Consider the following 27416-nt stretch of genomic DNA (forward strand, 5'->3'; position numbering starts at 1 on the left):
TTTTTCACCGTCAGTTTAGAAATAATCTGTCCTCTTAAAAATGAAACAAGATTTCTCCCAAATTAACAAACTCTCCCACCCATCCTCCTATTCCTTTCCTCACCATTTTCCATGCTAGTCAAAAAAGAAAACATTTCCCTCCGTATATTCTTTTCCTTTTCCTCGTTGAATCTGCAAACAGAAGAGAGCGTTGTTGAAACTGATCAGGCAAGCAGACACTATGACGGTTTGGGGGCACAAAACAGACAGCTCAATGTGTCCAGAAACATAAGGCTTAGAAATTCTGTTATTCTTCCTGTAACTCTGAAAGAGTTGAGATGTTAACGAATACAGGGATAACCTTTGGTTGTTGCCTTTAAACTGTAAACAGAACAGAGCGTTGAACTGGAGTCCTTTGGAGAGCGTGTGATTGTGCATTGTGCCTCTACCTCCACCGCTACTTGCATACAGGCAAGTCTCTTCCCAAGTTCCAAGTTCTAACCCAGAAATATACATATAAACACACACACACATATATATATATATAATGTGTGTGCACGTTGATTAAACTGAACAGCTAGATACAAATCAATTTTATAGGTCAAGCTAAAGTAGGGCAGTATTCAACTTGATTCAGGCAGACAGTACGATGGTTTGGGGGCACAAAACAGACAGCTCAACGTGTCCAGAAACACAAGGCTTAGAAATTCTGTTATTCTTCTTGCAACTCTGAAAGAGTTGAGATGCTATAATGGTAGGAATAGAATGAATACAGATATAACCTTTGGTTGTTGCCTTTAAACTGAAAAGTATACGATCTCACACAAGAGAATCCAAGTTCTTATCACTACACCAACATAACAAACAAAACGAGAAACTAGAGTAAATTTTGACACATAATATAAGCAAGCACACTTTGTTTCTGTATCTAGTTTTCCAGCTTTAATCAAATAAGACAATTTATTTAACATGAATGCAATCCCCATTCAGTCTCTCATAGTAGAAAAGGATGCAAATTAACATTGCCACTGAAAAGAAATACACAGAATCATATGCCCAACCTACATCAAGATTACAACTCAAATCTTATTCTGAACCAACTTGTAATAAACCCTAAGCTAACTTACAGGAAGGCACCATGATAATATATCAAACAGACATCAAAACTTCTGGATGAAGTCATAAATGTGAGCGCTAATTTCCTCTGGTTTTTCTTGGTTGATGAAGTGACCAACTTCTTCCATCACAACTACTTCCTGCAAGAATGGCACATTTTTTTTGAAGCCACCATTGTGTATATATTCCTTCACACCTGGTGAATTATAGGTCAGGTCCAAGTCACCAACAATAAACTTAACTGGCACCTTTATTTGCAAGCCATGCCATGGTGCTGTGAGCTCCCAAGTTCTGCAACAAGGAAAAGAAAAAGGAATTACATTTGAAAATCGATATGGATTTGGATCATCTATTTTAACGTGCTAAATGGAAGACCCTTCACTTAAGCTCTAGCCAACTAAGATCGCCCATTCTCCATTCATGAGTGTCTTAGTCAAATGAGTCCTTGAAAAGTGGTACCCACTTAAAATATGATAGGATACAAATAAAAGGATGGTTGTGATTGGCTAGAAAGTAAATACAATATCCCAGTCCCCTTCTTTAAGGGTATCCAATATAGCCACTTCCACAAATAAAATTGCAATGTTTTCACGCCTAATCACTAATCTCAAAATGTTTAATATACCTAAAGTAGCATATGAAAAAAGGAAAACAGCCAACTGTGTCACATAGATACCAGAACCAAAGATGTTAAACTGGTGGATAGAGCTCGTGTCCAGTTCCAATCATCCAACACGCATTGAAACAGGACTTCCTACGCTAACGTACATCCCTCAGCAATGCATGAAGGGTGATTGCTTCAAAAAGAACAGGAACATGAATGGAATTGTAAAGAAGCCAAGCACTAAAATAACTGTTCGTCAATATCATCTCCATATATCTCTTCATTTAAGGTGAGGTATGAATGTAAAGATAAAGTGACCTCTGCTAGTGCAAGCCACATGGGAACAATCTATGCAGAAATAATGTTGTAGCAAAAGTAGCATTAAATAATCGTAGTTATCTCAAATAAAACAAGATCGCAAAGTAAACTTACAGGTCCATAGCACGATAGTAGTTAAATCCACCAGTGAATCCTTTCTGGTTAAATTTGCTGGCATAATAATTGACATCTTCTTCTGACAGCCAGGAGGGCAATGTAATTGGAGTAGTAAGTGAACCCCCAAATCCTACTGCTTTAGGTACAAGAAGTGGAGTTGGATTGCGATAAGTGAGAAATTTCTTTATTAGTCTCGCAGTATCAACACGAGCAAATTCTTCTTCTGCCTCTCCAGGTTCCTATGGTGAGAAAATTGCAAAGCATGTGATATGTATTGTTGAGAAATAAGAACCAGATAACATCTAGCTGGCACCTAAAGGAGAAACATTGAACCCCAAGGGGCTGGCTCAAGTGGGTAAGAACTTGGCGCTGGTGCCTCCCGAAGCATCAGGTCTAAGGTTCAAATCCTTAGGGTGCAAACAATTCCATGAGAAGGGGTGTGTGAGTATCAAATAGGGAAAAATAATAATTGATCGCCATGTAATGTAATTATTAACATCCCCCACCTATCTTCTAAAGATACTGCGAAGCTGTATCCCAATTCTGCCGTTCACATGGCAAATGTCAAAAAAAGATGGAACTGGTGTTTTCATAATTCATCTCATTTAAATTGAAGCAAACTGAAATGAATATGCCCACTGATTAGCAGAGTGTTGCAAGGACTTTAAACAAACATTTCAATCACCTTTGGAGGAATCCAATATACTGCAATGGAAAAAGAACCACCACATCAAGTTGACCTATCTTCCCATAAAGATATTCTTGTGGGGTTACATAGCAGAAGGCAATGGAAAATCCTCTTGTCGTCAAATATTGCTGTTATGAAAGAACAGAACATTTGAAAAAGAGAATTTTCAATCTACTCTGTGAGCATCTTGACCGGATATCTAAGTTTCAAACCAGCTGAATGAATTCCAACTCGACACGTCAGAGGATTTGATCAATCATAAAGAAGTCCATTAAATTTCTTGCTATTAATGACAAACACTACTTCAAATAAGACAAAGTCTAAAACAAAAATGAAAAAGGAGGGAAAAGTATTAGTTTCCCTAAAACTATCTTCTTGGAAAGACAAAATTCTGAAATCAATAAGATCTTCAATGAAGACTATATTTAGAGGAGAAGGCACCAAATTTTCAGTTTCGTCAAAATTGGACTATTGTGCAGTTAATCCAAATTAGAAGTGCTTTTTGTGTAGGGTACTATTCTATTCCACTTCCACATGAAGTGGATCTAACTAGAACCTAACATGCAAGGGAAAATTACAACACACCAAACACATTGAATGAGACCAAGGTGGCCTTTGCGGATCTTTTGGAAGCCTTTGGAAGGGATTTTCAGTCTTTAATGTTTTATACCATCTAATGCTATGAATTTTTCCCCATGTTTTGAGTCAATAGCAAGAATTGAACCATAAAACACTCTCCATCATCTACTGAAACATAACCTTTAATTATTAAGGAACATTGGATTCAAATTAGTATCCCAAATGAAATTGAGGGAAAAAAATCTTCCATACCATGAGAGTACTTTTATAATTTGTATGCTGGTTCATCTGTTTCAGAAGAGGTATTCATTCCCTTGTGTCAATTTCAGTAAGTACAAAAGCTCATTAAATGCTATGAATTTTCTGTCTCTGAGTCAACAGCAATAATTGAACCATAAATTCTCCCTCGACAGCTATACAGTAACAGCTTAGTCTTCACTACAAATCCAATTACTAAAAAAATTGGATTCTAATTTGCATCCCAAATATATTGGATAACCAAAAAAAAATCTATAACAGTAAATTTGAAAATTCATATCCAAGTGGGTGTGTGAATTTCAATCAAACAGAAAAAACATATAGTAATTAATGAAACAATCAAAGAATAATAAAAAAAAAGTTACCTGAAATCTGCAGATATAGTAATCGTCACCGAATATAGCTCTGATGGACTGTAAGGGCTTTCTTGAAGGGTGTCTTGGATGGAAGACAACGCTCATGTTGACCAAAGCCTTGATCCGGTCGGGGCGGAACAAGCAGAAGTACCAGGCTATGGCGGCGCCCCAATCGTGACCCACCAGGAAAACTTGGTCCAGTCCCAGGGCGTCGAGGAGGGCCACGAGGTCGCCGACGATGTGGAAGGCGGTGTAGCTGGTGGCGGAGGGCGGGGTGTCGGTGTCGCCGTAGCCCCGGAGGTCGGGGGCAATTGCTCGGTAGCCGATGGAGGAGAGAGAAAGCATCTGATGGCGCCATGAGTACCAGAGCTCGGGAAAGCCGTGAAGGAAGAGCACCGCTGGGCCTTCACCTATCTCTGCGACGTGCATGTTTATTCCATTCACATATATATTACTGTGCTTTATATTCTCCATCTCTCTCTGCATATGAATATTTTCTTCTTCTTTCTTTCTCTCTCTACAGCTGCTTTTGTTCAAAGGTACCGTATGAATATTTTCTTCTTTCTTTCTTTCTCTCTAAAGCTGCTTTTGTTCAAAGGTATGTTTATCTTTCGAGAGGGGAGGGGGTAGATTGATCCAAAGGAGTTGAAATATACCACCAACAGTAAAATACATGGGCTACGAAACCGGGTGGTCCACGTATCACCGCCGGCTTTTAGTAACCAATTAGGTAAATGGGTCGTGATGGGATTGGGGTTGCTTTCAAAAATTCTACTAGTTTTTGGGAAATTTTGGAGATGGTTGTCACGACTCAAATATATTATAAATGTATTAAATTACATAACATATTATGATATATTATTAAAATAAATTTGATATATATCTATTTATATTAGGAATGATAAAAAAAATTTATTCTAACAGGCCCTATCATTTTAAAAAATTAATTATGTAAATGAAGATAAAAATGAAAACTACTTAAAAAAATTTCAACCGTTTCGAAGTGATTACAGGAGTGAAAAAAATTAGACATACAGATGAGATTCTAAATCACCTCATTGTCATCCTAAGTCTACGGGACCATTGGTAGCCCCACCCCCCATATTAATGCTAAAAGTTATGGAGCAGCAGCACGTAGTGACGAAATTTTCACGTGGATCGTTCAGGCAGTGTAGTTACTAAAATACCCTTGGGTTTTTAGCAAACCTGGCCGTCCGCTCGGACAAAACGTTACAATCTCGAGCAAAACCTTATCCGTGGACTGACGCATGCTAAAATCACCAGCGCGCTCTCAAATGAGTCAACTCGTTAGGGAAATCCACTCTCTCATTACGAGGCCACTGAGTTATTCCGAGTCACATATTTTCTAAGACAATTGGATTAGTATTTCTTTATAAAACTGTGTTGACCTAAAAGGAGAACTTGTGTCCAAACTAGGACAGGATGGGTAGAAATGACCAGGCGAGATTGTGAGGTTTTATTGATCCTAACCATATTTGCTCAGTTTAAAAGGTTTCAGTTAAGACGACCACAATCACCAAGTGCAAAATTGCTACCAGTGAAGGTGATGCTGACAGGAACATATCAAAAAGCTGTACAAGTAAAAGAAAATTAGTGCACACCGGAGTATGTGACATCTTAATACCTTTCAATCTTCACATGGATTTTTTGAAGTCGTCCGTCCATCATAGATGTAGACACTTGAATAAGCACTCCAAATCTTCAATGAAAAGCAATTAATATAATTTCCAAACATAAAACATAGTTAATGCAAGTACATACCGTAGACAAGTCAATCCTTAGTTCAAAACAAAAGGTTAACAATCACTCATCCTCTAAGTGAGAATCCCAGATCACTAAGCTTATTTTCTCGGAGCGCATCACACACAAATCATCAATATCACAGCGAGCAACATGAACTGCTAAACGCCAGCCAATAACTGAACCAATTATTAATTGAAAGACAGTTCTTCTCAATCAGCTCTGCACAGCAGAGAGGAAGAGCAGTATGCATAAAAAACTAGCACAATTGATGCCTGTCAGTTCAGGGGAGATTAATCTCACATTATTTTGCAATCCCTCGCCCAAGGTATGAAAGAACAAAAGTAGAGATTGTGAATGCAACTTTTCTTAATTGAATGGGACAAATTCAATTGAAAGAAACTAGTCAATATGTTCAATACCAATATCGACTCAACCATGCACTTCAATTTCAAGTTCGGAAGATAAAAGAATCCTCACAAGGAGGCAACTATTTTCTAAATGGCACCCATCCAGTGGCCAAAAGCATGATATACTAATGTCTACATGTAATTTTAAAGTTCTCATAACTTAAATATCCAGAGGGGAAAAGGAATACGCAAAGAGAAATTCCATAGAAAACATTGTCCAACAAAACCAATAGAAAAAAATTCGAAATGAAAAAGGAAACATAATAAGAAAGGAGGTCATCTTTTGCTTGGAATTTGAAAGATGAATCTGTCTTGTGGTCGGACAACTCAAACCCTGAAGCCTCTGCTGTTCCGCCTTCCTCTAGCCCTCTCAAATTTCCTTCCCTTGGATCGCACATAAGGCTTAGTGTGACTGTGTGGCACACCAGGAGCCTTACCAAAGTGTTTCACTGCTTCACGAGCATTCTTTGGACCTCTGAGGAGTACCTGCAGCACATGGCCATAAAGATTTGTATGATCAAATTCATTAATATCGTTTTTACTCATCACTTGCATGGAAAAAATAATTTGTATGACACAAGCATGTTTACGCTCATTTGAGTATCTGAACTCCGATGTAAGAAATTTCAAAGACAAACTACGGCGGGCTACTGGAGAAAGGTAACTCATTTCTAATCTAATAGGAAAAGGTAACTCACTTCTAATCTAATAAAAACACCACCGTTTAAAGAGAGTCGACTTACAGCCATGAAAGTCTTGATTACGAACAAGCCCAAAAAATGGTAAGTATTTCAAAAGATCCTACTCCTGAACTTGATTGGTGACAATCTCAATTACTATTCAATTCATACCAAACAAAAACCTAAGCTTAACCATATACTTTAGAGTTTAGCCACATCAACCAATCTAATCAAAACAAAACCAAAGCATAAACATATACTTCGGACACACCTGCCAATCTTCAAACTAATAACTTTACAATCTTTTATTTTTTTCCCACCTGCTAAGGCTCAAAATAACAAAATAAGACTTGAGGAACCACGGCAGACCAAACCAATATAAAGAAAAAGGGAAGACGAAAAAAACGTAAAAAAAACTACCCAACCCACCACCCCTTTGTATGGTCACTTAATGAGCCCTCAGTTTTTCATTTTTAATAAGATTTGTCAAAAGAAATTCTAGAATTTAAAACAGACATCTAGTTTGGAAATGGATTTCTCTACAAAAATTTCGAATGACTACAATAATGTTCGAAGATATCATCATAGAATAACAAAAGACAGTATAAAAATCACCCAATCCACCCCTTTGCAAGATCATTTTAATGAGCCATTACTTTTTTCATTTTTTTAATGAGAATTATCCATATAAGTTCTACAATTTTTTGATAATTAAAACAAAATTTAGAATGTAAAACAAACATTTGATTTGGGGATAGCAGTATCCACCGACAAATTTCACAGGACTACAATAATGTTTAGAAGATATCATTATTATGATGTTAGATGCAAGAAACTAATGAAAATTTTCTCTTGCATCCAGCAATCTCAAAATTCATTATTTTTTTGTGGGGTGCGTGTGTGGAGGAGGGGAGGGGGGGATTGGAGGTAGAGAGAGAAACTTGAAATGTGCTACGATCGATCTCTACATTTTATGGGTAATTATTAAGAAAAGCAAAAGATGGAGGAAATATAAACTTATTCCTTTTCGCCGAAGAGCAACTTTTGGTATTGGGAGAAGAAACTTGAAATGTGCTAGGATGCATATAGTTTTTTATGAGGTAATAATTAAGGAAAACAAAGGATAAAGGAAAAATCAACTTACTGCTTTTCCCTGAAAAGCAACTTAATAAAACAATGCTAAAAACATAAATCAACCTCCTTTCACAGCAAGACAAAAAAGTAAAGAAAATGAAGGATCCAAGAATCCTTCCATGTAATTTCTCCTTAACCTAAACTTGCTTGCAACTCATATTTGCAAGATTAATATTCCTTACTTGCACAAGTCATTTGATTCAAAAATAAAATTAAAATTCACCTAAAAAAACTATACAAGCCTGATAATTAATATAGAACAAAACTCTACATATAATGAACAAGAAGTTACTAAATTATAGGTCAGCAACAAAAGAACATCACACGCGACACCAACAACTCCCAAATGATTAAAAAAAAAATGACAATGAAGTGCCACAAATATTTGACTTTTAAAGTTTTGCAAGAGATAAACACAAGAACACAGTGATCACATTAGCTGGCAAAAGAAATACCTGGTATTGATAAAAAATCTAACAAATGCATTCTGCATCGCCAATTTATCTACCTTATTACAATTCTACAACCGCCAGTCTTAAAATTGAATCCTAAATCAAACAAGTACTTTGAACAAAACAGTTTCAAATTATATAAAATAGTACAAATCAAGAAGCCTTCAAATTCAACCTAAATCACAAGGCATCTCATCTTAAAACTGCAAATAGAGGCATCTCAATTTTTTCAGTTATTCACACGATTAAAGAATAAAGCTAAAACAATTAATCAGAATCACAAAAATTACTTGACCGTTGCATAAACACATAACAAGTACAGAGATATAACAATCAAGATGCTTACTGTATTTTGCCCAAGAGGGGCTCTCAGAGCCAGTTGATCAAATGTCAAGCATTCTCCACCTGCTTTCTCTATCCTTGCTCTGGCTCTCTCTGTGAACCTCAGGGCAGTCACCTTCAAAACAGGGACTTTATCTACCCGAATATCATCAGTAACTGTCCCAACAATTACAGCAATCTTATCCTCCTGGTATCAAATCAGTACCAACATTAATATATATATATATATATATATATATATATATATACACACACACAATTAAATGTAATTGAATTTCCCTCTATTGGTCCTAAAAAGAATGAAGGTCGTCCACACTGAGACACCATTTAGATCTTGTAAGGCGCATTTGGATGGAAGAAGTTGGAATAAAAGAAAATGACGGCAAAGATAGAGAACAAGAAAAACGAAAGAAATTGCGTGCAACATATAAACAAATACGTATTAAGCCATGTAATTATTCTCCTGCCCTTTCTTCATTCTCACAAAGGTAAAAGTAGAGCCAGAATCACATATTTTCTGATTGCTGGGACCTGTGATGACAAATCTTCCACTGCCCTTTCCTTCATTCATTTTCTCTCAGGTAAAATGCATACAAGCACTTGGCTTGACTGATATGAGTTTTTTTTTTTTTTTTTTTACTCTTCAAAAACATAACTTTCATGATTTTTTAAATTTCTTTATTATCATTTTCCTATTACTTTTCCCAATATTCTCATTAGCCAAACAGAGGGTTAATATATAATCTATCATATAGAAATAAAGAAAAGGAGAGAGAGATTAACCTTTCCCTTTGTGAAACGAATCAAACGGGAGAGAGATAGAGGAGCTTTGTTGACCTTGCTCATGAACAGCCTCTTCAATATCACTGCATTGAACTTGCTTCCCGTCCTCCGTACAAGAAAACGGTAGAGCTGACCACAGATCAAACAACATCGCGTTCAGAAGATTTATATACATGCGACGACGTTATATATATATATATATATATATATATATATATATATATATACACACACACACACACACACACACACACACAAATAGAGAGAGAGAGAGAGAGTACCTTGACGAGGAGCTTGAGGTAAATATCATCGGACTTGGGAGCGGTCCGTTTGGTCTTCTTACTCTTGCCACCGGCGACCAAATCGATACCCTAATACAGCAACAACAAAAAAAAACAATGTGAACCAACAAAGAAAAAAAACCTCGAAGGGAGAAGTAAAAGAGGTTTAGAGATAGTTAGGGTTTGAGGGTAATACCATAGTCGCAGTAGTTGCTAATGCTTCTGCGTCCCGCCGCGACTACCGAAACCAAAATGTCGAGAGAGAGAGGAGCGCTAGGGTTTTTGTACTGCCGTTTTATCTTTGTGAGTGAAGAGGTAGGGTTGGACTTAGGCCAACTAGACCGGGCCTTTGTAAATTCAGCTAAGGCCCAGTAATAATTAATGTTCTAAACATAGTCCAGCAGAAAATTTTCTAAAATTTGGGCTGATCACAACTCCAGGCCATATCTAAAATTAGCTTTAATTTATTCCTAGCTTAGGCCCAATCCAAGCAGACAATAGTGTTGATACCTTTATACTCATTTTTTAATTTTTTTATTCCAAGCTAAGGCCCAAAGCACAATTGAGAGTATATTTATTGGCAATGTAAATAATAATCCTCAAGTGACCAAAAATAAAATTAAAAAAAATTAAAATTAAATATATATATATATATATATGATCTCTCAATCCAACCTGTGTGTTGGTAGAAAATGATAATGACGTTGATGGAAAGAGACTTGTAAGTTAGAAATTTTTTCTATATTTGAAAATTTTAAAAAAATACACTATACAAGGGCCTTGATAAATAATAATAATCTCAAATTGGGTATTAAGACAAGACCGACAACTATTAATGATTGCATTTTATAATCAAGACTACAGAGTGAGTGACAGGAAGTAATGATAGACAGGAAGGACTCTCGGTTTATTTTGGTGGATCGGAGAAGGCAGAGAGAGAAAGCGCGCGGAAAGACATCAAGATGAAGAGAAGAACAGGGTTGGAGGTTGCAGCTGATGGGGTGGCCATTATCTCCATTTCCAACCCACCTCTCAATTTGCTTTCTTACGAAGGTATCTCTTTGAAGTCTCGCTTTTCTTTCTATTTCTTTTTTCTCCGCTATTTTTTCTTCATTTTGGTTGATGTAGAAAGAATGGTCCTTAGGAAAAAGAATCAAGAAATCAAAATGTATAGTACTTTTTGTTTTTGAAGAAAGACAGTTTAGTTCTTCTCTATCTTTCTTTCCTTTTCTCTTTCTTCAATTTTTTTTTGGGGGTGAACTATGCACGGTGAGAACATTTGTTTTCTCGTGTACTCATTGTTGGCGTCATGGACTCTCTTTTTTCTTTTTTAATCAGTAATATTTTTAGTTTTCCCTCCATAACGTGTCATTTTTTCTGTTATCCCAACTATTAAAAGAAATTGTGTTGGAGTCGTTTCTGCCACTTTGTCCAACGTGACATGAAGCACATACATGGTCATAGTTATAGATGTTGAAATCAGTATTGCACTGTGGACAAAAATGTTGGAAAAAAAATTCCCCCAATGTTTAAAAGTTCAGAATCCCAAGGGCTGCAAGAGTTGGTTAGAACTACACTTCTAAGGTGGAGATCTTGAATTCGATTCCCCTAGCTTTGAGGGATTCAAATTGGCCATGACATTGGAGCCCGCCACTTATCCAAAGGAATTGGGCTCACCCAAAGGATGGAGACACCTCTCTTGTCACCAAAAAAAAAAAAAAAAATTAATGTCTGATAAATAATGGGTAATTGAAACTGTAATGGAGAAAACTTACAAAAGAAGGTTTCTGGCTAACTTTAGTGTCATAAAATTGTTTTTTCTGCTAGTAAAATCAGACATGTTTTTAAACAAGGAGAAATTCAACTATTTTAAGTCTTTTGACATTACATAAAGGAGAACTCATGGAGTTAAATATAAGCTCAAGATGCATTATTATTCAACTATTTTAAGTCTTTTGACATTACATAAAGGAGAACTCATGGAGTTAAATATAAGCTCAAGATGCATTATTTTTGTTGCTTTTTGAATTATATAATTGAAATTGCTGGTCTTGATAGTTTCATTTTTTATCAAACAGTAAGGGATGATCTTTATTACCCGATTGTGTTGATCATCGTGTTGTTTACCGATGGCATATTGCAACTTTTTTACATTTAAAGGTTTATGTTTCAAAGAAGACAAAAATTATAATTGGCAACCAGGTGAAGTTCCATTGGCATGAAAACATTTGATTTTCAGCTGAACTTTTAAATTATAGAAGTTATTTTTGGCACCCAATTGTCCATTTATTGTTTCTTGTATCCAGTTGTAATTTGAGTTATGTAGCCTAATTGACACAACTCTTCCAGTGTCAATAAAACTGCTCAAAACATTCATTTTTAAAAGCTGCTGTGATTTTCCCATTTGCTGTAACTTTGGCAATCAAAGCTTTATGAGCTACACAATATAATCATATTCTTGTCCATTTATAGAACTACTCAGCTTAAAAGGAAGCATTGAGGAAGCATTGCAAAGAGATGATGTGAAAGCAATTGTTGTAACTGGTATACTTTCAGAGATTACCCTTTCTTTGTAGTCATGGGAACATATGATAAAGTTGTGAATATAACATTCCTCATTAATTAAGCAGGTGCAAAAGGTAAGTTCTCAGGAGGTGCTGACGTCACAGCGTTTGGTGGATGTCAAGGGATTAAAAGTATGCTACGAACTTATATGTTTTACTGCACCATATTTCTCAATCAATATAATTATCTTACTTGGCTAAAAAAGAATATATATATCTGTGTGTGTGGGTGTTTTATTTTCTTGAAAATTACTATATTTCTGTGTTATTATATTTAAATGTGTATATTACAATGGAGGAAGGAAAGCTTGGCAACCTGTCAATAGAATTTTTCACTGATATTTTTGAAGGTATGTTAATCTTTGAGTCCATCTGTTACCAGGAGTATTTTCCTAATGTTTTACTAGATTTATAATATCTGTTTTCATGATTGCTTCTTTCCACAGCTGCTAAAAAACCTTTAGTAGCTGCTATTGATGGCATCGCCTTAGGTGGTGGATTAGAGGTTGCAATGGTATGTGTTAAAATTCGTTTCACAAAAAATGTTGAGTTTATTTATTCACTTTTCTTTCTGGGTCTTTATCTTGGATGACATTTTTGGGTTTCACAAAAAATGTTGAGTCAGGCCTGCCATGCCCGCATATCAACTTCTACTGCACAACTAGGTTCACCTGAACTTCTGTATGGAATTATTCCTGGACTTGGAGGTAGTGTTGTGTTTTTATGCTTGTGAAACTATAATGTTTGGAAGTATTTGATTTCTCAATCTTGTTCTCTAAAATTCATAGTTAATATCGTTGATGCTCTGTACTTTTAAACAAAAGTTCTAGCCAGTAAGTGAATGACAGGCAGAATTTCCAATACATCTATATTGTTTTATGCAATGTGGTGTGCATATGGGCTTTTTGGGAAACTGTTCTACTTGGTGAAGTATTGTACCTGTGGGACGTCGCAAGTTGTACCAATTAGATGACAGGCCCAGTTTAATGATTTTGATGCCTCTTGCTGGCTGTTTCGCTTCAGGTGTCTCAAAAGAATGTACCTTTTTCAATTTGAGCGTAGCCAAAATAATAGTCATCCCGCAAAGTTGCACTGCACCAACACCTGCACGCACATGCTTATACATAAGAGGAAATAGCTAATATCTCACCTTAAGAAGGAGATTATGCTTTTCTTTCTCAATACTTCACCTATAATATAGTGAAGAGTATCATGAAGGTTGCATATAGTCGGTCTTCTTAATGTTCTTCAATCTCAAATCTGTGACTTGCCTCAGGAACACAGCGGCTGCCACGGCTTGTAGGCCTTACTACGGCTCTTGAATTTCTGCTGGTAGCCTATCAATTTTTTGATCAGTTGGTTCTAGATGTATTTAATAACCTTCTATATTCTGGCATATAACTTTTTCATCTCTCTCTCTCTCTCTCTCTCTCTCTCCAGATGTCAAAGCCTGTAACTGGAGACAAAGCTCTGAGTTTAGGTCTTGTGGATGCCATAGCTCCAGCAAATGAGTTGGTTAATACAGCTCGTTGGCACGCCTTGGATATTTTGGAGTATAGAAAACCATGGGTTGTTAGTTTATACAAAACTGAAAAATTAGAGTCCTTGGCTGAAGCTAGAATAATACTAAAGCTTGCTAGAATTCAGGCTGAGAAACAAGCTCCAAATCTCAAACACCCATTGGTTTGTATCGATGTCATTGAAGAGGGTATTGTATATGGTCCTCGTGCGGGACTTTGGAAGGTATGTGCACTGATCATTTTTATTTCATGTTCAAATCCTGGTTGAATGATATAATATGACGTTCTGTTGATGTTGGCAGGAAGCAGAGGCCCTGCAGGCACTTAGACAGTCTGACACTTGTAGGAGTTTGGTCCACTTCTTCTTTGCTCAACGTGGAACTATAAAGGTTTGAACAAATTCAGGTTGTTAATGTTGTCGTTGATCAATGTAAAGGGAAAAATGATTTTAGAGTGAGCTAATCACATAGCTAAATAGCTTCAATCTTTGCTACTTAATTTTTTAAATTTGTTAACGTGATTTATTAGGGTTTACCTTTCATCTATTAGCATACTTAGCGTAGTTGATTAGAGCAGTCTTTGTAAACTTAATACTTACCTTATATGTATAATATGTCTATAGTATATATACCTCCTTGTGAGAAGAATAAAAGTATGTAATATTTTTCTACCTATTTTTCTCTAGTTTTGACATGGTATTACAGCCTACACGATTAGGGTTTTTCTGATTTACCTTAGTAGTCACGAATTTGTCTAAACTCTACCCATACCCATACTTACCGTCACTCTATAATACCTAAAATCATACCTGTCGCTGGTTGTACTCTGCTTGCCGATGGCTTATCTTTCTCTCTGACCGATCAGTTTTTGTCGTCAGCCTTATCTTTGCTTCCAATCGGCTTGGTTTGTCGATTTCTTGCCAAATTAACTACTGATTTCCGCTGCGGCTTATCGGCAAATCATCAATTTGACTTGCACAAACCCTCTCGGCTTGATTTGAAGGTGGTGGAGAATTTATTTTCAGGTTGACTCGTCGCCAACTTCATTCTTCTCCTTTTGTGCCGTGAGTTTTTTTGGGTCTTCTCTACTGTAACTATTCTTCTTATTGAATTTTGCAATCTGTGTTGCTATTATTTTTGGGGTTAACAATTTGCGTTGTTGTGTTCTTTAGTCAATATATATATATATATATATATTTAAATGCTACAAGTAATGCGTGACTCAAAAGACAAAGGAGATTCAACTTCTGCCCCTTTGCTGTTTGCCTCAGTTACTGTTCATCAGGACCACTTGTCCTTACAAATTACTCCAGGTAAATTAGATGGTTCCAATTTTTCCACTTGGTCCCAAAGTGTAGAGTTATATGTCACTGGTCGAGGGAAAGTGGGATACTTGACTGGTACCAAGGTTAAGCCTAATGAAAAAGATATTGTTGCTTATGCTACTTGGGTGGAGGAGAATGCCATGGTTAAGTCATGGTTGCTCAATTCGATGGCTCCCGGAATTAGGGCTGTATTTCTCCGCTTACCCATTGCCCATGATGTTTGGGATGCAGTTGCTCAAACATTTTCTATTGGCAAAGATGTTTCACAGATGTATGAACTCCGTTGTCGAGCACATGAGACCCGTCAGAATAGTAAGATTTTGACTGAGTATTATGCTGCACTTCAAATTATTTGGCAAAAATTGGATTATCTTCATCCTTGTTCCGTGGAATGTGCAAAAGATGCGGCTACAATTTAAAACCAAATTGAGGAGGATTGTTTATATGATTTTTTGGCTAGTTTAGATCCCAGTCTAGACCAAATTAAGAGCCAAGTATTGGCTCAAGATCCGCTTCCAAGTATTCAAAATGCTTATGCTTTTTAGTATGGCGGAAAATTCAGTGATGGCATAGTTATGAAATTGGGATCTTCTCCTAAGATTGCATCAGTGATTCCTTCTGCTGGTACCACTATTCCTCTAGGCAGGTCCTCTTCTGGTTCATCTGATTGCAAATCCTCTGATACTCAGAGCTATTGTAATGGTACTAAACATGTTCGAGAAACATGCTTTAAGCTACATGGCTATCCAGACTAGTATGTTCAGAAGAAAAATGCCCAGAAAAAGGGAGGCAACTATGGGTCTCAAGCTCATCATACTTCTGGTGACACTCAAATTGCACCACAACTTTCTTTGCCTTCTTCGGTAACCAAACCTTCTCAGCAAGTTTCCCAAGTTGATGCTTCTACCTCTTTGGCCAATACAGGTAATTTGGGATATGCCTTGAATATTTCTTCTATTCCTTGTGCTCAATCTTGGATCATTGATTCATGGGCTTCCGATCATATGACTAATAACCCAACTCGGTTTGTTTCAAAATTTAATCCTTCTAGGAGTAGTGTTAAAGTTGCTAATGGTTTGTCCACACCAGTTTTAGGAGTTGATCTGTTCCTTTGTCTTCTTCTATATCTCTTTCTTCTTTACATGTTCCTTCCCTTTCTAATAATTTACTCTCCATAAGTCAAATTACTAAGAATCTAAATTGTTGTGTAACATTTTTCCCTACCTATTGTGTTTTTCAGAATATTCTTACGAAGGAAACGATTGGTCTTGGTAAGGAGAGAGGGGGCCTGTACTACTTCGATTTGAGTGCTTCACCTGGTTCCAAGGTTGCCCTAGTGTTCCAAGTTGGAGTAGAGGAATCCAAGGCTAGAGAAGATATTTGGTTATGGCATCGAAGACTGGGACACCCATCTTTTCCGTATTTGCAACGTTTATTTCCTTCGTTATTCTCTAAAGTTTCTCTTTTAGATTTTCAGTGTGAACATTGCATTTTAGCAAAACACCAGCATGTTTCATTTCCTTTAAGTTTTAATAAAAGTGATGTTTCTTTTGCACTCATTCATACTGATGTTTGGGGTCCTTTTTCGGTTCCTTCTCACACTTGTGCACAATGATTTGTTTCTTTTATTGATGATTGCACACGAGTGACTTAGGTTTATTTGATGAAGAATAAAAGTGAGGTGGCTTCTATTTTTCCAATTTTCCACCAAATGCTTTATACACAATTTAATGGTTCCATACAGGTGATCGGATCTGATAATGGACGAGAGTATCTCAAACATACTCTTGGTGCATACTTCCAGCAACATGGCCTTGTTCATCAGACTTCATGTGTCTCTACCCCTCAACAGAATGGTATAGCTGAGCGTAAAAATCGCCATCTCCTAGAGGTGACTCGATCTTTATGCTTTGTTATGCGTGTTCCCAAAAAATTTTGGGGTGATGTAGTACTCACGGCTGCGTTTCTTATAAATCGCATGCCATCCAGCATTCTCCAGTTCAAACACCTCTCCAAGTCTTATCTCGGTATCATTCTCTTCCTTCCCGTCTTAACATTCCTCCTAAGGTCTTTGGATGTGTTAGTTTTGTCCATGTTCATCCACATCAACGGGATAAGATGGATCCTCGTGCCTTGAAGTGTATCTGTGTGGGTTATTCTATCACCCTAAAAGGATATCGTTTTTTTCATCCTCCTACCTGTAAACTCTTTGTTTTTATGGATGTTACCTTCTGTGAGAAAGAATCCTATTTTTTAGGGGGAGTTACTATACTTCTCTTCAGGGGGAGATTGGGAGTCAGATGGAAGAGAAGTCTTTTTTTGGATGAAATATTAATTGTGCAAAGGACAGACACCTGAAAAGAAGGAGAAAGAGTTAAAGGTGTATGTGAAAAGTAAAAAGGTACATATGGATAATCAAAAAGATAATGAGGAAGGCACTCAGATAGGTTCGGCAGAGTCCCCTTTTGAACCATCGGACCAAACGGCTCCTTCTGAGGATATTCCTGAAGATCATGCGGAGGTAATTTCCTACATGGAGAGTTGGATGATGAAGTCTACATGGACCCTTCTCCAGGGTTTACTACTTCTTATGATGTGGATAAGGTTTGCAAGTTACGAAATTGTATGGACTTAAACAATCTCCAAAGGCATGGTTTGATAGGTTCACACAATCAATGAAAAACTATGGATTCAAACAGACTCAAGTTGATTATACTCTATTCCTCAAGAGAAATAAAGACAAGATTACTGCATTAACTGGTAACGATGACAGAGAGGATAGAAAACTCCAGAATTATTTAGCCAAGGAATTTTAGATGAAGGATCTAGGTACTCTGAAATATTTTTTGGGTATTGAGGTGGCTAGATCAAAGCATGGTATTTTCCTGTCCCAAAGGAGGTATGCCTTGGATTTGTTGACTGAAACTGGGATGCTAGCTTGCAAACCAGCAGATACTCCAATTTACCAAAACGACAAGTTGGGGGGAATATCTATATCAAGTTCCCACAAATAACGAACGATACCAGAGGCTAGTTAGGAAACTAATCTACTTATCTCATACACGCCCTGACATTGCCTATGTGGTTAGTATGGTGAGTCAGTTAATGCATGCACCTAGTCAAGCTCACATAGATGCTATATATTGGATTCTCAAGTGTCTAAAATCTGCCCCTAGTAAAGGTCTAATATTTTCTAAACATGGATATCTAGAGGTTGAGAGTTACACAAATGTTGATTGGGCTGGATCAATAACTGATAGAAGATCAACTTCTGGATACATTACTTTCGTAGGTAGAAACTTAGTAACTTGGCGGAGTAAGAAGCAACATGTGGTAGCTAGATCAAGTGCAGAAGCAGAATTTAGAGCTATGGCCCATGGGGTTCAAGAATTGTTATGGATGAAGATCTTGATGGGTGAATTGGGTTTCTGTCCCTTGAAACCTATGAGTCTTTATTGTGATAACAAGGCTGCAATTAGCATTGCTCATAACCCAGTTCAACATGATCGTACCAAGCATGTTGAGGTAGATAGACACCATATCAAAGAGAAACTAGCAGGTGGAATAATTAGCTTGCCTTTTGTAAAGACCGAGGACCAACTAGTAGATATTTTGACAAGGCAGTATCAAGTAGAAGTTTCAATACTTCAATCAACAAGTTGGGCATACGAGACATCTATGCACCAACTTGAGGGGGAGTGTTAACATGATTGATTAGGGTTTACCTTTCATCTATTAGCATAACTAGCGTAATTAATTAGAGCTGACTTTGTAAACTTAATACTTACCTTATATGTATAATATGTGTATAGTATATATACCTCCTTGTGAGAAGAATAAAAGTATTGTAAGATTTTCTCCCTATTTTTCTCTAGTTTTTACAAAATTATTCCTATGTATTAAAGCAAAAGTGACTCACTGAAAAATTATTAGTCGACTTAGTTCAGAACCTTTAGGTGGTTTAAAGGGCCATACTCATCTGTGTATATGCACCTTGGTACATGCAGGCATGGATATATGTCCAAGAGTGGGATTTGCCAAATCCATAAACCTAAGTTACAGGGTATGACGAAAAATTATTAGTCGACGCAGTTCAGAACCTTTAGGTGGTTTAAGGGCCATACTCATCTGTGTTATATGCACCTTGGTACATGCAGGCATGGATATATGTCCAAGAGTGGGATTTGCCAAATCCATAAACCTAAGTTACAGGGTATGACGAAATATTCAGGCTTTCTAATGCTCTTTATATTCTGTGGTAAAATAATGTTTTTAACTTAAGCCTTCAACATGGTTCCTTAATTCTTTGAACCAATAATGTAACAAAGGAAAATAGTAAGAGAAATTTAATAATGTTTTTGTAATAAATTTAAATTATTAAATATAGTTAAAAATAAAAAGTTGGACACATACTCTGTACCTATATCTAAGTGTCATTTATCTGATAGGATACCTCATGCATTTGGTAGAGTCATGGCAGGTTACAAGAACGGATTGTAGGCTCTTGTCTAAGATGACTGTGACATCAATTATTATTGGTAATTTGGCAATTTTATCTGAGTGTTGGGTTAGTTTGATTCAGAAATGGAAACCTGAATTCGAAGTTAAGTTTGATCCTGAGCATGTTTAATTGTCGATGAGCAGTAATTAAAAGGGGCATATATCCCACTTATAGGTCAAACTAATGCTTCATTGCTCAAGTTTATATCTTTAATTGTTATATGATATGGCAGTTGTGAAACTTTATATCGGTTTCAACTGCCAAGGATTTCACATCTTCCTCTTCATCAATTGCTTGTCACATGTTCTCACTGTAAATTTTCACAGATTCCCGGAATAACTGATATGGGCTTGGAACCAAGGAGAGTAAATAAGGTTGCTATTATTGGAGGAGGACTAATGGGCTCTGGAATAGCAACAGTGTTTATCTTGAGTAATTACCATGTAATCCTGAAAGAAGTCAATGAGGATTTTCAATTGGCTGGGATCAGCAGAGTCAAAGGTGAGCAAAAAATTTTTTTTTAATAAATCACTTAAAATATCTGTCTGCTTACAACTTCAATTCTTGCAATCTTTTTATCTTTCTCCAGCAAATTTGCAAAATCATGTTAAGAAAGGAAAATTGATTCAAGGGAAGCTTGAGAAAACCATCTCTCTTTTGACGGGTGTTCTCAACTTTGATAGCTTCAGAGATGTGGATTTAGTCAGAGAGGTTAGTTCCAATTACTAAAACCACTCTTATGAGTTTGAATTAGAACTTTCTCTTTGCTAGTTTTTCTTAGCTACTCTGCTGCTACTATTTTTGTCTATTTTAGCATGACCGCTGAGCAAACAAATAGGGAATTAGGGATGGCGAGTTCAATCTAAGGCTTTCAGCTCTGTTGTGTTGAAGGCAAGAAAAAGAGTTGCTAGAAATTCTTATGGTCTAGCAGAATATTTACTTCCCCATTGATCTTTTGGAGAATTAGATGATTGTCCTGCGAAGGTCTTCCAGTTGGCAGCTAAACTTGATTGAGCATTATGAAGTCCATGAATTACTTCCTGACTGGTGAAGAGCTATTCCTACAAACATTGGAAGTGAGAAACGTAACAACACATTGGCAGAAATCTTCTATTCTTTGATTCCCAAATAGTGCTATCTCAGGTTCCTTAAAGTTGACCTACATTTGATGCTGGCCGTACTACTAATACTTATGAAGCTTCTTTTCTTTGATGAATGCTTGCTTGTCGAGTGTTTGTGAGTGGGGGGGGGGGGGGGGGGGGGGGGGAGAGGTGGGCGGCGGAAGTTGAAACAAAGGCAAAAATATATTAGAATATTATACCTTGTGTTAGTTAAGTGGGTACAGTAAAAGTGCTTATGAGTTGTTATATTGTGGGAAACCCAGATTTAATTGACTTCTTTACTTTCCTCTCTTTTTGATGCTTTTGGCAGGCAGTATTTGAAAATGTTTCTTTAAAGCAACAAATTTTTGCCAATCTTGAAAAATATTGCCCACAGCATTGCATACTTGCTACTAATACTTCCACAATTGACTTGAACTTGATTGGAGAAAGGAGAAGAAGTCAAAATCGGATTGTTGGGGCCCATTTTTTCCGGTGTTGCTTAATAATATGCGATCATGGAGTATTTATTATAATTTCGTGATTTAGCATTGACATAGTATTCATGCAGTCCTGCTCATATCATGCCTCTCCTGGAAATAGTTCGTACAGAGAAAACATCTCCCCAAGTAATAGTTGACTTGCTAAATATTGGGAAGAAGATAAGGAAAACCCCAGTTGTAGTTAGGAACTGTACTGGATTTGCTGTCAACCGGATGTTCTTCCCTTACACCCAAGCAGCCATCTTGCTTGTTGAACGAGGTGCAGATGTTTATCAGATTGATCAGGCAATCATGAAGTTTGGAATGCCAATGGGTCCATTTAGGTACATGTCCACTGCTCAGAGTCTGATTAAAGTGATATGATTCTATTTCAATCGTATATGGCATGTCTTCCAGAATTTCATTGGGTGAAATAGGCATTATCAATATCAAATAACTAAAAAGAAACAAAAACAATATCATATTTCTAAATTTTTATACGACTCATATTACCATATAATTGTATGTGTGTATCATGTATCCATAAAACATGCATACTCAGTATTGCATGGTTTAGAAAGCATATTCAATTTAATTCTGTTGCTTGTAACTTGTAAGATGGCATGAAATTCAATATGTCATGTGTGTCTAAACACTCTTTTGCAAGCCTACTGCATTTAGAATTTTGATCTCTTACCTTTGTGATTGGTTGAAACAGGCTAAAACGGATCTTATTTCTCTGTTTTTATACTTCAATACAGAATGATTGATCTGGTTGGTTTTGGAGTTGCTGTTGCTGGTGGTGTCCAAGTTATTGAGAACTTCCCTGAGAGATCCCATAAATCAATGCTGATTCCAGTCCTGCAAGAGGAAGGTCGTGGAGGTAAACTATTTAACCCATATGGGTCTGGGAATAAGAAAGGAGAATTTATGTTGAATGATTGCTATTTGAGACATCAGGGGTTATAAATGGGTTTTTTGCTTCTTCTGGAACATGTTTCAGGTGAATCTACTCTCAAAGGTTTCTATGTATATGATGACAAGCGCAAGGCTAGCCCAGATCCTGAATTATTGAAGTACATTAAAAAGGCTCGGAGTATTTCTGATGTTACGATTGACTTGAAGGTGTCTCTCTCTCTCTCTCTCATCTGTACCATTGATTCTTGACGTTGTTAGGTGAATTGCTGATTATCCAAGTTGGAATTCTCTCTCTCCTCTCATTCATTGTGGACACAGTTGACAAAGTTGTCTGATGGAGACATTGTTGAGATGATATTATTTCCTGTTGTGAATGAGGCCTGCCGCATCCTTGCAGAAGGAATTGCAGTCAAGGCATCCGACCTTGATATTGCTTCTGTTATGGGTATGGGGTTCCCAGCGTACAGGTATGTATTTTCCTTCTTGATAATACAATATCACCTTTTATTTCAAGTAGTATGGAATGCTTACTCTATATGAACGGAATCAGGGGAGGAATTATTTTCTGGGCTGATTCTCTTGGGTCTAGATACATTTACTCAAAATTGAATGACTGGTCAAAGACTTATGGAGAATTGTTCAAGCCTTGTACCTATTTAGCAGAACGAGCTTCCAAGGGAACTTCTTTGGTAAGAAATCTCAATTGCTGCTGTAATTTACATATTTCATAGTGGATTTATTTATTAGTACAAAGAGCACCAATCTATGACATGGATTGCACCTGAATATTTAAGAACAATTTTGCTGGTTCTGTTTGAAATATCAAAGAGTTTGTGCACTTTTTTTTTTTTTGTTTACTTTATGTCTTTCTCGTGTGATTGTCACAAGTACAAATCGGAATGGTATCGTGTAACCAAAATGGGAAGATAAGGTTCCATTTATATTGAAGGATTTCAAATGAATGGGATTTTGGTTCAATTATGTAAGAAATATACTTTGATGGACTTGAGAAGATTTCAGATGAATGGAGAAGAGGAATTGTAAGGAGTTATTTGTAATCCATGCTGGTAAAGATTCAAGTTTCGCAGTGATCGTAATAAAATATTTCTCCTATACATCTAATCCAAATCATTTTGGTCTTTGGAATCCAACTTCGATAGCCTCCATCCATTTATCCAACTGAACCCTAAGATCATCTTGCTTTTTGGGAATCAAAGCGAAAATAATTTTGATTTATTTTTATCATTAGTTTTTTTCACAAATTTTCTATACATTCTCCCAGTTTTTACACAAGTTGACTTATATGTAAGGCCATAGCAATCCAGTATCTTCTGCAGCAGTCCTTATGTTGTATGGCCACTTTTCTTATTTTGGATGATGACTTGCTGACTTTACTAATAAGATGGTGTTCATAACTACTGCAGGTCGAGCAGGCTAAGTCTCGGTTATAAGGATCCTTTGCTCATCTAGTTGAGTTGTGGTATATCTTCTTCTTTGGCGAGTTCATTACATTTGTAAAAGTCGAACTGGCTGAAGTATGTGTTGAAACGATATCCTGTCACTAGTTTGCAACTTTCACTATCATTCAGGATATTGGGCAAGTGATGTTTCTTCTACTAGTGACCTGAAGAATCTTAAAAGTTTGGTTATAAGATTCTTCTGGTAATCTATTTGAGTTGTAGTGTATTCTTCTTCTTGTTGCTGAAATACCGGGATTGGCAATTCAAAGTTTGTGTTTGGTTTATGTCCTTTTGCTAGTGCTGTAGTACTCTCACCATCACTTCAAAAATGTGACACTGTCCTGTGGATCAGTAGAGAATGTTTTATATATATCAGAATCAAATAGTTACACCAGCATGAATTAAACACCAATTAGCATTGTGGGAAGGGCTTGGCCTTGGCGTTGTCGGGACTTGATGTAGTTTATATCCTCCGATAGACGTGATAAGTTGCAGCAGTCTGGCTCAATATCTTTGGAGTCTGAAAGCCTCTGTTGGATCTATAGAAACTGTTGCTTCTGAATTAAATTCCTTTGTTTAGTTCAGAGATGATTACAAATATCATACAACACCACTAGGGCTGCAAAATATTAGTGCTGAGCTGAGTATTTTGGTCAAGATGGAACTTGTTCGAGCTCTACTCAAGCTTGAATGAGCCACGCTCAAGCTCGAGTCATTTGGTTCATTTCTTTATATTGAGACCACAATTGTCTAAATGACGATGGTTAGCTCATGGTCACAAAACTGGCTCACGCGAGCTGAATGAACCCCCGGAGTTGTCAATATGTGAGTTGCATGGCCTACGAATGAGCTTGAACAGCTCGTGCTTGACTCAATTCACAGCTCAATTATATATGTAAATCATTTTTGGATGGCTCAACTGCTTCCGTGCCGTAATAAAAATAAAATGGAGTATAAAAAAGAGAAATAATTACCAAAAAGTCAACCTCAAGCATGCTGGAGCCACTGTGTGTCCAGGGCATATGTTCCCTGGCCTGTCCTGCCAAGTACTCTCTTCGTTTCAAAATAAATATTTGTTCACAGTTTTTCAAAAGAGACATCCTTTTTAGAATAGAGATAATATAAAATTTAATTTTTTTTTATTTACCTCCTCTAAAATTTTTAATTTTTAATTTTTAAAATTATCTCTTAAAGTTTTCTTTCTTTTCCTTTTTGCTCTTAAAATTTGTTATGAAGTCAATGGATATAATTTTCATACATTGCTTTCAAGATTAAAAAAAAAAAAAACAACAAATATATTTAATGAAAATATTAATTAATAAATAATATTTAGTTCTTGTACTCGTCAAGTAGTTAAAAAAAAATTAATTGATCATATTATTTTAGCGCAATGATTTTTTTATTGTTTTTGTATACCACGCCAAAACGTGAATTGAAATCACAGCTCCGCCTGACTTCAATAGTTCAACTAATTCTTTTGGTCCTGGTTGAAATAATTAATTTTGGTCCTGGTTGAAATAATTAATTATATAGAGGTATTTAATGATCATATGGTTACGAGATTTTCCTCCCGTGGAATTGCAAAGTTATGTTTCTCAGGTATAGTAAAAAAACGGAAAAGGTTTTTTTATTGGAGAATGCCATAGTTGGAACATAGCACATCAAATCACTTTTATTTTTTCAAGCAATGTTACCATAATCATACTTACTGAAATTTAATGTAATTTTATTTTACTTTTTTTGGGATTATTTTCTTAAGGGTAAATTGTATTGACACTCCTAAAGTTTTGGTTAATGTCACTTAAATACGGGTCAATAACTTTTTTAACACTGACACTCGTATGATTTCAAATGTCATATTTACTTCTCATTATTTAATTTAATTTACAACTCTGTTAATCACAAAGCTAACCTCATCATTTATTCTCTTTCTCTATTTAATCTTTAACTCTTTTTTTCTTTTTCTTTTTCTTTTTTTTTTTAATTCATTTTAGTACCTAGCCGCCCCTCTCTCTCCTCTCGATCTCGGACATGACTTCTTCTTTTTCTTTTTTTTATTTATTATGGTGGGTTTAGGCTAGCCATGGCTGTTTTTTTTATTATTATTGTTCTACTCTAGTGATGGTTGTTGTGTTGTGGTTGTGGTGGTATCTAGGTTATTAGGGTGTTTCAAATTATTTTTTTTTCCTTCTATTGTGGTGGTGGTGGTGGTTCTGGTAACGCCAGGGTATGTTGTCTTGATATGGTGGTGTTTGGGATGTATAAATATGGATTGCCCATGTCTGTTTTCAAATTTTATTTTTATTTATTTATTGTTATTATTATTATTTTTTTTATTGTGGTGTTTGAGTATGGTGATGGTGGTATATAGTTATGGAACTATTTCAAAAAAAAAAAAAATTCTCTTTTAATTTTTAATTTTAATTTTAATTTTAATTTTTTATGTTGTGATGGTGGTTATGGTGGTATAAATATTATTATATATAAATCATATCTATATATATAGAAGGAACGAAGAGTTAGTTTCGTTCATAAATTTATTTAGGAGGTTAAATTTGTAATTTCATGATTTATATTAGGTGGTTGACAAGTCAAAGGTGTCCATGCACATTTTTGAAACTTTAGGTGTCAGTGTAAAAAAAAAGTCATTAACCATTTGCTGAGTGGTGTTGATCAAAATCTCAAAAAATGCCAATATAATTTACTCTTTTTAATTTATGGATTTTTGTGTAGGAAGATTGTGGAGACTTTTTTCAACTGTGGTGTTTGGGTGTGGTGATGGTGGTATATAGTTATCTCATTATTTAAAAAAAAAAAATTAATTAATTTTCTCTTTTAATTTTAATTTTAATTTTTTATGTTGTGATGGTGGTTATGGTGGTATAAATATTATTATATATAAACCATATTTATATGTATAGAAGAGACCAAGAGTTAGTTTCATTCATTAAATTTATTTAGGAGGTTAAATTTGTAATTTCATGATTTAAATTTGATAGTTGACAAGTTGAAGGGTTAAAAAATAATTTCATATATTTTCAGAGTTTTGAAGAATATCAATGTACATTTTAAAAACTTTAGGGTATCAATGCAAAAAAAAGTTATTAACCATCCGGATCACGTCCATCCAAATCTCAAGAAATGCCAATATAATTTACTTTTTTTTTTAATTTATGAAATTTTGTGGAGAAAGATTGTGGGGAGGAAAAAATATTTTATCGTGTTTGTTACACCGTATAATAGGTATACAATGTATTGTATTTGCCCCATGGGCATAGAGGAAAAAATATTTTATCGTGTATTTGCCCCATGGTATACAATGTATTGTAGTTGCCCCATGGGCATAGGGGCTCAATAAAGTTTTTCTTCATGTAAGAACAAGCACTTTTTCACGCGCCTTTTTGAGGCCACAGCGCGTCGAATTATCGTCAGATTCACTATGTCTGAAACGAGCAAAAGCGCGTGTTATCGTCATACCCGTCGACTATCACTATATGAGATCTCATCTCAGACACAAACTCCGGCGAACGATCAAAATGTCAAAGATAAAAGATTTACCAACAATAGTCCCCTTTTTCTAATTACTAAACTACCCATCCATAACAACCTCACAACTGAAATCTCTGCGCTAAAGGTACAGTAACATTGCATTAGTTCCTAGTGGCATTTTGGTCAATATAAATTCCAAC

At 36.0% G+C, this 27416-nt stretch overlaps 3 protein-coding genes across 3 annotated transcripts; 1 reads left to right on the forward strand and 2 right to left on the reverse strand.

Annotated features, from left to right (window-relative positions):
* Window positions 1-920: 920 nt before the first annotated feature.
* LOC132268815 (uncharacterized) lies at window positions 921-4648 on the reverse strand. Its single transcript, XM_059769665.1, has 3 exons — window positions 4025-4648; window positions 2132-2373; window positions 921-1386 (listed from the first exon to the last, which is right to left on the reverse strand). Exons 1-3 carry the CDS (start codon window positions 4499-4501, stop codon window positions 1140-1142), a joined length of 966 nt encoding a protein of 321 aa, XP_059625648.1. The 5' UTR covers window positions 4502-4648; the 3' UTR covers window positions 921-1139.
* A 1593-nt stretch (window positions 4649-6241) lies between these two features.
* LOC132268817 (large ribosomal subunit protein eL18y) lies at window positions 6242-10172 on the reverse strand. The gene is made up of 5 exons (XM_059769667.1): window positions 10055-10172; window positions 9859-9948; window positions 9578-9706; window positions 8799-8981; window positions 6242-6672 (listed from the first exon to the last, which is right to left on the reverse strand). Exons 1-5 carry the CDS (start codon window positions 10055-10057, stop codon window positions 6514-6516), a joined length of 564 nt encoding a protein of 187 aa, XP_059625650.1. The 5' UTR covers window positions 10058-10172; the 3' UTR covers window positions 6242-6513.
* Window positions 10173-10679: 507 nt separating this feature from the next.
* LOC132268818 (glyoxysomal fatty acid beta-oxidation multifunctional protein MFP-a-like) lies at window positions 10680-24011 on the forward strand. The gene is made up of 18 exons (XM_059769668.1): window positions 10680-10911; window positions 12331-12402; window positions 12489-12554; window positions 12725-12772; window positions 12869-12936; window positions 13048-13129; window positions 13699-13754; window positions 13863-14165; window positions 14245-14331; window positions 20094-20268; window positions 20357-20478; window positions 21199-21362; window positions 21439-21693; window positions 22111-22232; window positions 22353-22474; window positions 22586-22734; window positions 22818-22956; window positions 23692-24011. The coding sequence occupies exons 1-18, from the start codon at window positions 10821-10823 to the stop codon at window positions 23716-23718; spliced, it is 2148 nt and encodes a 715-aa protein (XP_059625651.1). The 5' UTR covers window positions 10680-10820; the 3' UTR covers window positions 23719-24011.
* Window positions 24012-27416: the final 3405 nt, after the last annotated feature.

This window comes from Cornus florida, unplaced genomic scaffold, assembly GCF_030987335.1.
Source record: "Cornus florida cultivar Cherokee Brave unplaced genomic scaffold, ASM3098733v1 CherokeeBrave_3.0.0_Hap2_Chr08, whole genome shotgun sequence".
Taxonomy (NCBI): Eukaryota; Viridiplantae; Streptophyta; class Magnoliopsida; order Cornales; family Cornaceae; genus Cornus; species Cornus florida.

Coding starts and splice junctions, on each gene's coding strand:
- LOC132268815 (XM_059769665.1), bottom strand. CDS start 4,501: ATGCAGAGAGAGATGGAGAATATAAAGCACAGTAATATATATGTGAAT. Junction 2,374..4,024: donor ACTATATCTGCAGATTTCAG/GTAACTTTTTTT, acceptor TTCTCACCATAG/GAACCTGGAGAGGCAGAAGA. Junction 1,387..2,131: donor TACTATCGTGCTATGGACCT/GTAAGTTTACTT, acceptor TCCTTGTTGCAG/AACTTGGGAGCTCACAGCAC.
- LOC132268818 (XM_059769668.1), top strand. CDS start 10,821: ATGAAGAGAAGAACAGGGTTGGAGGTTGCAGCTGATGGGGTGGCCATT. Junction 14,332..20,093: donor CTCAACGTGGAACTATAAAG/GTTTGAACAAAT, acceptor AAATTTTCACAG/ATTCCCGGAATAACTGATAT. Junction 21,694..22,110: donor ATGCCAATGGGTCCATTTAG/GTACATGTCCAC, acceptor ACTTCAATACAG/AATGATTGATCTGGTTGGTT.
- LOC132268817 (XM_059769667.1), bottom strand. Junction 8,982..9,577: donor TTCGTTTCACAAAGGGAAAG/GTTAATCTCTCT, acceptor ATTTGATACCAG/GAGGATAAGATTGCTGTAAT. Junction 6,673..8,798: donor CCCCTCTTGGGCAAAATACA/GTAAGCATCTTG, acceptor CATGTGCTGCAG/GTACTCCTCAGAGGTCCAAA.